At 36.8% G+C, this 12,188-nt stretch overlaps 1 protein-coding gene across 2 annotated transcripts in view; it reads left to right on the top strand.

Annotated features, from left to right (window-relative positions):
* Nucleotides 1-7,841, top strand: part of ahcyl2b (adenosylhomocysteinase like 2b) — a 39,136-nt gene extending 31,295 nt beyond the window's left edge. For both annotated transcript variants that reach the window (XM_077234809.1, XM_077234810.1), the window contains exons 8-17: nucleotides 202-318; nucleotides 866-929; nucleotides 1,533-1,621; nucleotides 1,971-2,041; nucleotides 2,603-2,697; nucleotides 2,828-2,926; nucleotides 4,239-4,307; nucleotides 4,532-4,610; nucleotides 5,705-5,825; nucleotides 6,554-7,841. In XM_077234809.1, coding sequence (XP_077090924.1) covers nucleotides 202-318; nucleotides 866-929; nucleotides 1,533-1,621; nucleotides 1,971-2,041; nucleotides 2,603-2,697; nucleotides 2,828-2,926; nucleotides 4,239-4,307; nucleotides 4,532-4,610; nucleotides 5,705-5,825; nucleotides 6,554-6,560 — 811 coding nt within the window. In that variant the 3' untranslated portion in view covers nucleotides 6,561-7,841. The remainder of the gene's footprint in view (nucleotides 1-201; nucleotides 319-865; nucleotides 930-1,532; nucleotides 1,622-1,970; nucleotides 2,042-2,602; nucleotides 2,698-2,827; nucleotides 2,927-4,238; nucleotides 4,308-4,531; nucleotides 4,611-5,704; nucleotides 5,826-6,553) is intronic.
* The last annotated feature ends 4,347 nt before the right edge of the window (nucleotides 7,842-12,188 follow it).

Below are 12,188 nucleotides of genomic sequence, written 5' to 3'. Positions count from 1 at the left end.
ACATCGTAAATTTTTTCTTAATATAACAGACAATATTAAATAAGAAAATATAAAAAAAATATCATAATTTATTCCACAGTTTTGACCGGTAGTGTTATATATTGATTATATAATTATTATATATTACCATCATTGATCCTTCAGAATTTCTTTGTGTTGTTTTCTTGCTAAGCTGTTCTCATATTAATTTGTTTTTCCCAGGCTATACCAGCTGTCAAAAGCGGGCAAGTTGTGTGTTCCTGCGATGAATGTTAACGATTCAGTGACCAAGCAGAAATTTGACAACCTGTACTGCTGCCGGGAGTCTATCTTGGATGGGTATGTCTCTTGTTAAGGCTTAGGGTTAGGAAAAGTCACCAAGTCTAACTCAAAATAGTTTTCCCAGTCAGTATGGTTAAAGAGGTCCTATTATGCTTTTTTCACATTTTCAACTAACTTTAGTGTGTAATGTTGAGCCTGAAAAGGTCTGCAAAGTTCCAAAGCACAAAGTCCCTCCAAAGGTAGTTCTTCTTTCCTCTGAACTCCCTAAAAACTTTTACATTGTAGTCTTGAGTTTTCTTCCAGGAACAAACACGTCACAATATTCCTCATTTAAATTATTCCCGCCCAAGGCATACACAAAATAAAGGGGTGGGGTCTGTTGAGTTTGTTAGTAGTGTGTTAAAACTTGTGGTTATGGCGTGACATTTCCCTAACACGCTTGACCAATCACAACACACTGGTCCAGCTGACCAATCAGAGCACATTGCACTTATTATGCCCTTTTGCAGACTAAATGTGCAGAGTATCAGTTCTGCAGGTTCTGAATTATGTGGTTTATAGTGCTGTATGGTTTTACTGAGCATGTTTGTGTTTTGTGTTCAAGTCTAAAGAGGACCACAGATGTGATGTTTGGAGGGAAGCAGGTGGTGATTTGTGGATATGGAGAGGTGAGATAAATAAACAGCAATTGTTTCCAGCTAATAACCGTTTCCTATGAGAACCTCTGGAGAGCTCCATTCAGAACTTCAGGATTTTTTTGGGATTATATGTAAAATAATTTAAATCTGTTTATTCCAATGACTGGTACCTGACATGTCAAGCCCTTTAAAATCTATTAATTATTAGATATTATTGAATTGAATTATTAAATAAATCAATTATTTTAAAATTTTGCAATGAAAATGCAATTTGCCCAGTTATTTAAGCCCCGACCATTTTAAAACCATTCTGCAGTTCTGTCTGCTTATTCAGTTTCTTCTGTCAATCATTTTTGGTGGCCACACCTCCAGTGCACTGCTGCATTACTGCATTATTAAACAGTCACCAGATATGGCCACTAGAGGACAATACCTCTAAATGTGTTTCTTTTGATTTCTAATAGGAAAGTCAACCTTATTGCTTAATTCAAATGTTTTTCCAGGTGCAACAAAAGATGTTGATCATGTCCTTTTTGTGTCAATCACATTGGGTCCATGTTTGCTTTATAAATATTTTCTAGTTTGAACCTTTTTGTTCTGAATAATTACTTTGTTGGTCTTTGTGTGTGTAAGGTGGGAAAAGGCTGCTGTGCTGCTCTCAAAGCAATGGGCTCCATCGTCTACGTCACTGAGATTGACCCCATCTGTGCTCTACAGGCCTGGTGAGTCTGAAGTCACTTTCACTGAATCATCTGCAGTGATGTCCTTTACTAGATGCCTTTGAATTACACTTAATGTCATACTAATGTGTAAATGCTTGTGAACCAGCATTTGAGCGGTGAATGGCTCTCCAGGACTGTGTGTTCAGCATTATTGCGCAACTGTTTCATATTATTGTAGTACAGTACTCTCCTAAACATTGTAAACGTTTCTATAATCACTGTTGCCACACCGGTTAGTTTTCTGTGTTGAATGACAGCTAAGTATTCATCATTCAGTCTCATGGTTAGTCTTTATTGTTTTACTCTTTAGAAAGACTACTGTCTCTAATTTATATTTGTCATCACACAGCATGGACGGCTTCAGGCTGGTAAAACTCACCGAAGTCATCCGACAAGTCGACATCGTCATCACCTGCACAGGTATTTTTAGATCCGATTTTGATTGTTGTAAAATTTTAATTTGTTTACATGGTGATTTAATATTCAGTTTGACTGATTATTTAAGGAAACAAATTATGAAATGTTACCCAAAAATGAAAAGTATGTTCTACTTTTTGTATCCTTGCATTCTTTAATTGCATGTAAAAATGGACATACTTTACAGATTCTCCTTTCGTGTTCCAAAATAGATTTTCTTATTTTACATTATAGACTAGATTCAAGCCTCTTTTGTAAGATGTACTGTAGTATAAACAGGACAATTCAAGAGTCAAACCTGAATCACAGTTTAATCTGTAGGCAGCGTGTTGCACTTGTGGATGAAATTACTTTTAATAATTACAATTTGACTTGGTTCAACTTGATTCTTGGTCCATTTAGTTGTTCTATGGAGGAATGACAGGTGAAGAACGAGACTCCCTCCCAGGATTATGTGGCACTTTGAGTCATTTCAGATCAATATCATTCCCAAAGCTCCCTTCATCCACTAAATAAGTTTCTCTTTTACATTCATCTCATTCTTATTGTGTGTGATGTCCATAGGCAATAAAAATGTGGTAGTAAGAGAGTACATGGACCGCATGAAGAACGGCTGTATCGTCTGCAACATGGGCCACTCCAATACTGAGATAGATGTGGTGAGAAAACTGCTCTAACTCTGAGATTTCACATGTTTATTTGATAATGTCTGATAGTGCACATGGTTACTGTGTAAGTGTTTTTGTATTGTGCACCTTATTCTTAAACGCATTTCCTGCAACTTTTTAGGCCAGTCTGCGGACCCCTGAATTGACCTGGGAGCGGGTGAGATCGCAGGTGGACCATGTCATCTGGCCAGATGGAAAGAGAATAGTGTTGCTGGCGGAGGTTTGAGATTGGAATTTTTTATTTAAAGTCCCCCTATTATGCTTTTTCAGGTTTTGCCTTTCATGTAGTGTGTTATAAAGCAGAGTAGGCTCTCAGAAAGGATGGGTTTAGAGAGACTGAATAGTTTACCAAACCGTTTCAGACGCTGAGAAAAGAGCTGATGCTGCAATGAGAAAATTCAGAAAATGAAAGTGGTTTTTGAACTTGGATGCGTGTAATTGTATTGTATGAGACTGTGGGATGTATACATAGGAGACTTTAGGAACCTTTAACACAATTGGAGCACTTTAAGTACATCTTCATAATGTCTTAAAATCGCAACTACTTTCATTGTAGTAAATGCATTTACACATTTAGTGTTGCTAAATATCTGGGATGTATGCATGTATAGGCAAGTTTATTTATTTTATCAGTGGTAATTCAGAGTGCTTTACACAGGTATTATAAAGAAGATAATTAAAATGTTACTGAAAACAAAGTTTGTTAGCATTTTAAAGGGTTAGTTCAACCAAAAATGAAAATTCTGTCAGTATTTACTCGCCCTTATGTTGTTCCAACCCCGTAAGACCTTCGTTCATCTTCGGAACACAAATTAAGATATTTTTGATGAAATCTGAGAGCTGGATCACTCCTCCATACTAGTCCATAGGCTTCTTGAGGGATTGAATCTTGCTAGCCCCGAAAAGTTATTACAGACATCGTTAAAATAGTCCAAGTGACTACAGTGGCTCAATATTAAGTTTATCAAGTGACGAGAATACATTTTGTGCGCAAAAACAAACAAAAATAACGACTTTATTTCAACTATACATTTCCTTCTCTGTTGGCCTCTAGTCAGTTAACGTAGTGTAGTGGCGTAGAGCTACGTCACACGTAGGCTCACTATTGGCCGATGCTGGTCATGTGGGTGATGCGTGTGACGTACAACAACAGAAGCTCTAAACTTTTACACTAGTGAACTGACTCGAGGCCCACAGAGAAGGACATGAATAGTTGAAATAAAGTCGCTATTTTTGGGTTTTTTGCGCACAAAAAGTATTTTCGTCATTTGATAAACTTAAGATTGAGCCACTGTAGTCACTTGGACTATTTTAACGATGTCTGTAATAACTTTTCGGGGCCTGCAAGTTCAATCCCTCAAGAAGCCTATGGACTAGTATGGAGGAGTGATCCAGCTCTCAGATTTCATCCAAATATCTTAATTCGAAGGTCTTACGGGGTTTGAACAACATGAGGTGTGAGTAAATACTGACATAATTTTCATTTTTGGGTGAACTTTAATGTATTAAATGGTCAAAATATATATTTCCAGGGTCGCCTCCTAAACCTGAGCTGCTCCACTGTTCCTACATTTGTGCTGTCCATCACGGCTACAACCCAGGTGAGAAGAGAGGAAAAAGAGTGAAAATTTACACAAAAGACTTAATGTGCTTTATGCATTATGTGCGTGAAAAGAGAATTTGACTCATATTTCGACCAGAGAATGGGTTTCTCAGTCTGTGTGCTGTGTGAGAGTATGAACCCCAGGCACTTAAAATGTGTGTGCGTGTGTGTCACAGCCTTGCTGTTGTCATGGTGACTGATTTCTTGCTCCTTTTCCCCCAGGCTCTGGCTCTGATAGAGCTGTACAATGCTCCTGAAGGCCGCTACAAACAGGACGTCTACCTGCTGCCTAAGAAAATGGGTATGAAGTATAGACGTGTGCATGGAAAAAATGCCATTTCTAAACCCTTCTAAGTGGTTATGCATGACCTTAAACAAACAATTTGAGAGTTCTGCACTGCTTATCTTCCATTAAGACAAGTGTCGCCATGCAGAAAACCCAGTAATTGAGTGAAATCCTCAAGTGTTGTGTAAATATTATGGCTGTCTAGGCTTGTATTTTCTGTAATTGGTTTGGTCTGTGCCGTGCAAAGATGTTTTCAGCCTATTGAAAGATTCAGTGTTTTCTGCGGCACACGGTGTAGAGAGTTAAGCGGTTGTAGGATCCTGCATAGACCCCGAGGAGCAGGAGACAGCTGAAAATAGGTCATGCTGTCACAAACGGCTGCTACTTATCACTGCAGACTGCACTGTTCTGTCATTTCCCATCCTTTCCATTGCTCTTCATTCAAACCTGCAGCTCATCCTCACGGAAACGCAAATATATGAGATTGCATTCCAAACTGTTATATTTCAACTAATAAACTCTGTACTGACCGTTTCGGCGGGAGTTAGGCCGGGACCTTGGCTTTTACTTCCCGCTCATTACTACGCAGACTTGGTGTCTCGCGTTCACCACTGCGCAGAGCCAGGTCCCAAATCTGCGCAAGATGGCAGTGCCATATTAGGACTTTGCCGGCTTCACTTTTCACCACTGGAAGACAGTGAAGGGGTGTCTTCCAACTTTTTTTTACAGTCTATGGTCCACACAAGCAATTTTCCAAACGCTACTTTTCCACACAGAAACATCGGAATACGCTAAAATCATCTTACTTTGCATGTGTGAAACGTTATAAAAGCACACTGAGATGATACAGAGACCAAGCATATTAAAGTTCTCACGCTCTGGCACAACTATTTTATTAGCAAAATATCTCAATGCTTACATGATTAGATTAGTGTAGATGTAGCCTCATTCTTTGCATTGGAAGTAAAAAACTGTTTAAATAGCATTTTGTTTTCTGAATGTGAATTATTTTTTTTTGATGAATTACATAATAGTGAGCATGAAGTGCAAGTTATTTTTATGTCTTTTCTTGATGCACAATTTTAAACACTAAACTGCTGTTTTTGCAGATGAGTATGTGGCCAGCCTTCATCTCCCTACATTTGATGCACACTTGACTGAACTGTCTGACGAACAGGCCAAATACCTGGGCTTGAACAAGAACGGACCCTTTAAGCCAAACTACTACAGGTCTGTGGCTGCTTGTTAAAATAGTTTGATTTAAAGTGCCACTATTATGCTTTTTCAAATATGACCTTTTATGCAGCGTGTAATATAGCTGTTTGTGAATGTAAAAGGTCGGCTAAGATTTAAAGATCAAAGTGCATGACAAACTAAGTTATTGTCCCCTAAAAAAAAAGAACCAATTCTGAACTGCCTGAAACGAGTCGTCTGCAATTCCAGTCTCACTTCCTGTTACATAGCTATGCATATTCCTCATTGGCTGCCGGTGAACAACGTCTACGAAAGCAAATCCACTTTGCATGCACTTCAAAATGATGAGATTGATACAGTAAAACTGACACCATCGTTACTGTCCGTATCACTGTATCAAGTGCTGAGGAAGATGTGGAGCTGAAATTAAGATATAGGATGGGAGATTCGTTTCCAAGACGTGCTGTAAGCAGTAAACCAATCAAAACAGACTGGGCCATCTGACCAATCAGAGCAGAGTAGGCTTTCGGAAAGGAGGGGTTTAGAGAGACCCAATCGTTTATCGAGTGGTTTCAAACACTGAGAAAAGAGCTAAAGCTGCATTGTATATTATGAGAGTGTGTTTTGACCAGCGCTTGGATGCATGTAAACCTATTGTAGGAGACTCCAAAACAAAATTAGGAACCTTTAAAAAGGCATAATAGGGGCATTTAAAAACTCCTCAACCTGTCTGTTATTAACCATTTGTAATGTTTTATTTTTAGGTACTAGATCCATTTACAGATGGGAAACGAAGACTAAAGAAATAACCAAGACTCCATCAATTCATACTGACAAAAGTGAGACAGACCTGTGTGTCACAGCCTGCCTTTGAAGGGGAGGAAGAAGCGCTGATCTGATTGGTTGAAGGGCGTGGCTAATTAGCGCTATGGCAGTATTTATTTATTTTACGCTAGAATAACATGGCTAACCTTTTAGGAGCTGCTACTGCCAGTGGTGCAACCTAGCGACGTTTTCATGGAGATTTCACCGTTTCATCTTTTCTTAGCTTCATGTGTTAGTTGTACGTAATCAATTTAGAGATCTTTTATTGTTTAACTATAAGTTCCGGTAAAGACAAAAAAAAAAAAATGAAAAAATTGAAAATGTTCAATAATACCTGATGATTTAGTCATGGACATGCCCACTTGCATGTGCCCTGTTCTCTTGTTTTCTACATGATGATTTTTTTCTTTATGTAAAATGGAGGGTGGGACAGAATACAGTCAGGCGCAGGGTTTGAAATCGTTTATTTTAGTTGATCACACTATTCTTTTGATGTTGTTTATTTTTTTAAACTTGTATTACCGTAATTTTTACAGCAGATTTTAACATTTTGCGCTCTCTTGGTTCTAAATAAAATCTGTTGAAATTTAACTGGATTGTGAACAATTCAGGGGCGGGGCTTATTCCCACCATTCAAAAAGACTGGAAGCTCATTGGCTGATGCATTAGCATTTCAAATTTCACTCCCAAAAGCAACACACTCTTTCCACACAGTTTTTAAGGATATCAGTATTGATGTTTGAGATGGAAATGCTCAAACTGTGCGCATTCACAAATCTATCCATATTATTGCTGAAACTCATCAGGCTGTGTAATCACAGGGGTGTATATTAAGATATTTATACTTTTTTTTTAATCTTTTCCTTTTGCCATCATCTTTTCTTCCTATGAACTCCTCCTCTGTCTATCATTATAAAAATAAGCAATTAAATGTTATAAGATACTCTAGTGTAATATGAAATTTAATGAAACCCTTGTTTTATATACTGTGAAGTAGAGCCTATATCAATGAGATACCAAATGTACAGTTAATCCGGTACTGAGTTTCTTTCCAGGTCCTCAATGGGAGAGAGAGATGTGTGTGTGTTAAATGAAGCCAAGACCAACTGTGTACTCATTTCAGAGGATTGAAGGAAAGCTTTGCTGTTTGCAGGCCTGTAGAGCAAAAGCTGCCTTTGTGACTGGGATATTCAAATCTAATAAAATTGGGACCTATATTTTACTATACTTCTGAAAATCTTTATGGCAGATATTTATCTCTTTTTTGCCATCCGTGTTTGTCATAAAGGGAATCAAAATGACTTTTTACCTGTTTCCTGTTTAATGTGGCGTCACTTTCCTTTACTCACTGTCACATCTGTAGGTGTCAATCAGCTGGTATTTTTGTCCTACTTATGGTCCTTGTTATATGATAAAATATTATGTTACTGTTCCTGGGGTATTAAAAAAATTAGGCTGCTTATATCATACTGCAAAAAAAAAATATTTTCTTTCTCAGGATTTTTGATAATGGGATTTTCAACACATATTGAAACATTCTGAAATCAAGATTTATTTACTTGAGAAGCAAAGTGACTTTAGATATTAAGGGCCAGATTTACTAACAGCTTGTGCCAGCGCAAACCCTCCTTTGGTGTTAAAAAACTACTGTCAGGATTTACTAAAGACATGCAGTGAAAAATTTGCGCTGAAACAGGGTTATTTTTGTGGCTGACCTTATTGCATATGCATTTGTTTCAGACGCAAAATTTTGGGGTGGGAAGTATTTAAATGAATCATGCAATGTGCTTTGGTTCATCAATAGGTGGCAGCAGAGTGAAATGTGGACTTTTCCCTGTTTTAAATTTGGACTATTTGGTCTGAACTTCTGATCTAAAACAGACAGACATTTATTTTATTTTAATTACAGAATTATTGTATGTGTGTGTTAATTTCAGAATTAAAGTATGTTTATAAATAAAATGCAGTCCCAGTGAGAAGGAAAAATGTGTTAAGAGAAAAGATGCTTAATGTATTTTATGGGAATAATTTCAACTGATCTAACTAATTGATGTAAAAAATTTAAAAAAGTGTATCATATCTCTTACATTTTTAATTTTTTTAAAAAAAATCTGAAAAATAAAATGAATGTGTAGAAACTTAAAAATATGTAGAATACTATAAAATATGTAGAATACTTTAAAAGTATTAACACATCTTTTCGTACTAAACAATAATATATATATATATATATATATATAATTTAAATGTACCTCCCTCTTCTGTGTCAAAACGGACCCAAATGCATGTTAATTTGTTTTAATAAGTTTTTCTGGAAAACAAATGTTTAATTTTGCTTCTCAATAAAATGTATTTTGATTTAAGAATGTTTAGATATTTTTACTGGTAAGACAAAAATACTAAATATGATCATGTTTGCAGTGCAACTACAAATCCCTTAAGGCATAGCTATAACAGTGTTACGTTTTTTCACAAACTTTTGCTTTCTTTACAAACACAAGACGGATTAAATGATTGTTCATATGTTAGTGCTGCTCTTCGGTAGTTTGTGTTCAGAGCGTCGTATAAATCTGTAAATGTATATCGACTCACCCCATCTTTTCAATAATCATACTATCGCGTTCTTTGCCTTCTTAACACAATCTCTGTGTTAGTGTAGTGTAGGCCCTACGTCTTGTTAAAATGTTTTTAACCCTTTGTTTAAATTTTTTTTTTTTTTTGAGGTTACATGTTTGTGTGTGTGTGTGTGTAGTGCGCGCGCATTACAATGTTTAAGAGGCTCGTGTGCACAAACCGGGGTCTTTGCTGCAGTGTGACAGTAGACGGTGGTTCCAAGCCTGGTGTTTGCCAAGGATTTTTCGGGATGGTTTTAAAATCACGTGAGCGCATGGGATCAACACCAGCACCTCTTATGGAGAACGAGCGTTGACATAAAGACGTTCAAACATCTGTATATTTATTGTTGTAAATCTTCACTACAAACAAGAAAGTCTTTAATGATGAGTTGTCAACAATGTTGAAATATGGCAAGTGATGGTAGATGAGCAATAATCTGTAATCCTGAGGAACAAAAATAAAACTCACCAGTGTAAACTTTCTTTGGAGGTATTTGCCGACTGCGGTATTTTCTTCCACGTTACACTGCTAAGCAATCTTACTCAATATTTTTGTCTTGGTTAACAGTATAAATAGCCTAATCAGTCTTATAATTAGCAAATAATTATCAAAATCAAGTTTATGAATAAAATAATTTAAATATCTGCCGGTAAGAAATAGGCTATAACCTTGTTTTCCCTTTTGAATTGAGGATTTTTCTTACCTCGCTGGCATTTTTTTTTTTTTTTTTTTTTTTTTGCCATAAAGCATAAACTCACTAATAATTTATCCATCAATCAGAAAATAAGACGTTATATTTAATCATTTTGCTACTCACGTCTAAATGTATCTTGATAGTAGAATGTTTATTTGTACTGGAAGAAAATTGTTTTTCCTTTTTTTTTTTTGTAGTTTAGGCCTACTTGGTGTCATATCCATGTTTGACTGCATTGTTCATGTTTTTTTATTACTGATTCACAAAGAGCACAAACAAGTCCCTATTTTGTAAGGGGGTGTTTAAAAATGTTACACATGCTGAAAGCCGTAAAGAATGACCCATTTTCGAAATACTTTTGCACACATATTTTAGTCTTTGATCTAATACCTGACATATTATTATTATTTAAAAAACTTTTTTTCATATGCTTATGATTCATTTCTGGATTGTTTGATTATTGCACACCTCTAAAATCCTTGCAGTGTAAGCTCATCCGTTAATTTCTGTGAAGAGGAGACATGTTGTTTGTAGACATAAATAAGCTTTCAGCTTCTGCTTTCTTTAATTTCCTGAAAGTGTTCAAGACTGATGGGAGTACTGCTCTGTGCCAGGCCTAATTTAGAAGGACTATCATTTAGGGGATTTTAAATGCTGTAGGCATCTTGGAAAGCTGTTATGATGCCTGTAGGAAAAGTAGGCCTATAAGGTATTTTAAAGCTGTTGATATTCTTGGTGAGCTTAGTCACTTTGTATATTTCTGGACATTGAGCTCATGGATCAGAGTTATAATTGGACAGTGTAAACAGTGGGTGTTTATTCTGGACACATGATGGTTTGGGGGGTACTATGCTATATATGCAAAACCGAGAACAGCTGCTGTTGCCACTCACACCTTCAGGCTACATGAACAAACACAAGGTTGGCTAACTTGCCAATTTCACAAAGAGCTTTCTATCTGATTTAACAAATAAAAATAAGTTTTGATGGAATAAATCAATGTAGCCTAGGTTGTTTCTGTTAGGCCTATAGCCTATTAAACGATATTTTGACTTGATCAAAGCAGTTAATTTAGCCGTTACCATTTTAGTTTTTCTTTTTCTTTTCAAGTGCACATTCAAAGGCTGCTGCTGTTGGTTATCTTCATTCTGACCTGTTGTATGACAGAGGATAGCCTACACGACACCATGAAATTAAATTGGAAATTTTGGCTGCTAATTTATATGACAACGGCGTTTTGGGGGCCTGACAATAATTTTTTTTGAAAATAAATTTAAAAGTACAATTTTCTAAAAATGATACAGGCCTATACCGTTATTGTCTTTGTGTAAACTACAAAAATGTGATTTGCGCATACCTATACGTGTTCTATGTGAGTGTTTCTTTATAAAGTGACATCTACTGTTCATGGCAGTAGAATATAGGCCTATTTCCATATTTATATCGCAAACCTTCTGAGACTATACATGACACGTGAACACTATACAGTTGTCTTCTCCATGTAAACTACAAAAACGTGAATTTGTGAAAATGCTGACGTCATGTGCATGCGTAGTGTTTCTTTACAAAGGGACATCTATGGCTACTGGTCTGGCATGAATAATAGCAACAGCGTTTTTAGTGGGTGCACTGATCCGTGCGAACGGGTATCGTTTTGACAATGGTGCGAATAACGCAAAGGAAGTTTTCCCCGTTTCTAGTAATTGTCTGTAAACACCCTGAGAATGGTGCATCGTGTGAATGTGATAAAGTTGTGTGGCTTTCAGTGACCTCACTGCCAGTCTTAACCTTTTCTGTTGAAGTCTGTCATCTGGTGGGCGTCTTTCACACTTTCAAATTAAAATGTCTATTGTAGTGAAGACAATTGACTTGTAGCTGTGTTGACACCGCCATGCCGAACGTGTCCCCTTCCTCTCAACGATCACTAATTCTCTGTCAAAAACGTCACAATGTGGCTCTTTCTAGCTGTAGAGAAGAAAACTCAGTGTTCTTTCTGTTCCTCAATCTGAATAATAGCACTTTGTTTTGCCTCATCACAACAGCTCACATGTCTTAGATTGACTGGTGGTTTTATTTATGTCTTTATGTATTTTTACATTAACTAATAAGCGACACAAGCATTATGCATGGGGTGTTAAACACACACACACACACACACACACACACACACACACACACACACACACACACACACACACACACACACACACACACACACACACACACACACACACACACACACACACACACACACACACACACAC

The sequence above is a fragment of the Siphateles boraxobius genome, unplaced genomic scaffold (genome assembly GCF_051911475.1).
Source record: "Siphateles boraxobius isolate OS27281-9 unplaced genomic scaffold, OSU_SipBor_1 19, whole genome shotgun sequence".
NCBI classification, from domain to species: Eukaryota; Metazoa; Chordata; class Actinopteri; order Cypriniformes; family Leuciscidae; genus Siphateles; species Siphateles boraxobius.
The sequence above is the reverse complement of the archived record's forward strand: the minus strand, read 5'-3'. Positions and strand labels throughout refer to the sequence as shown.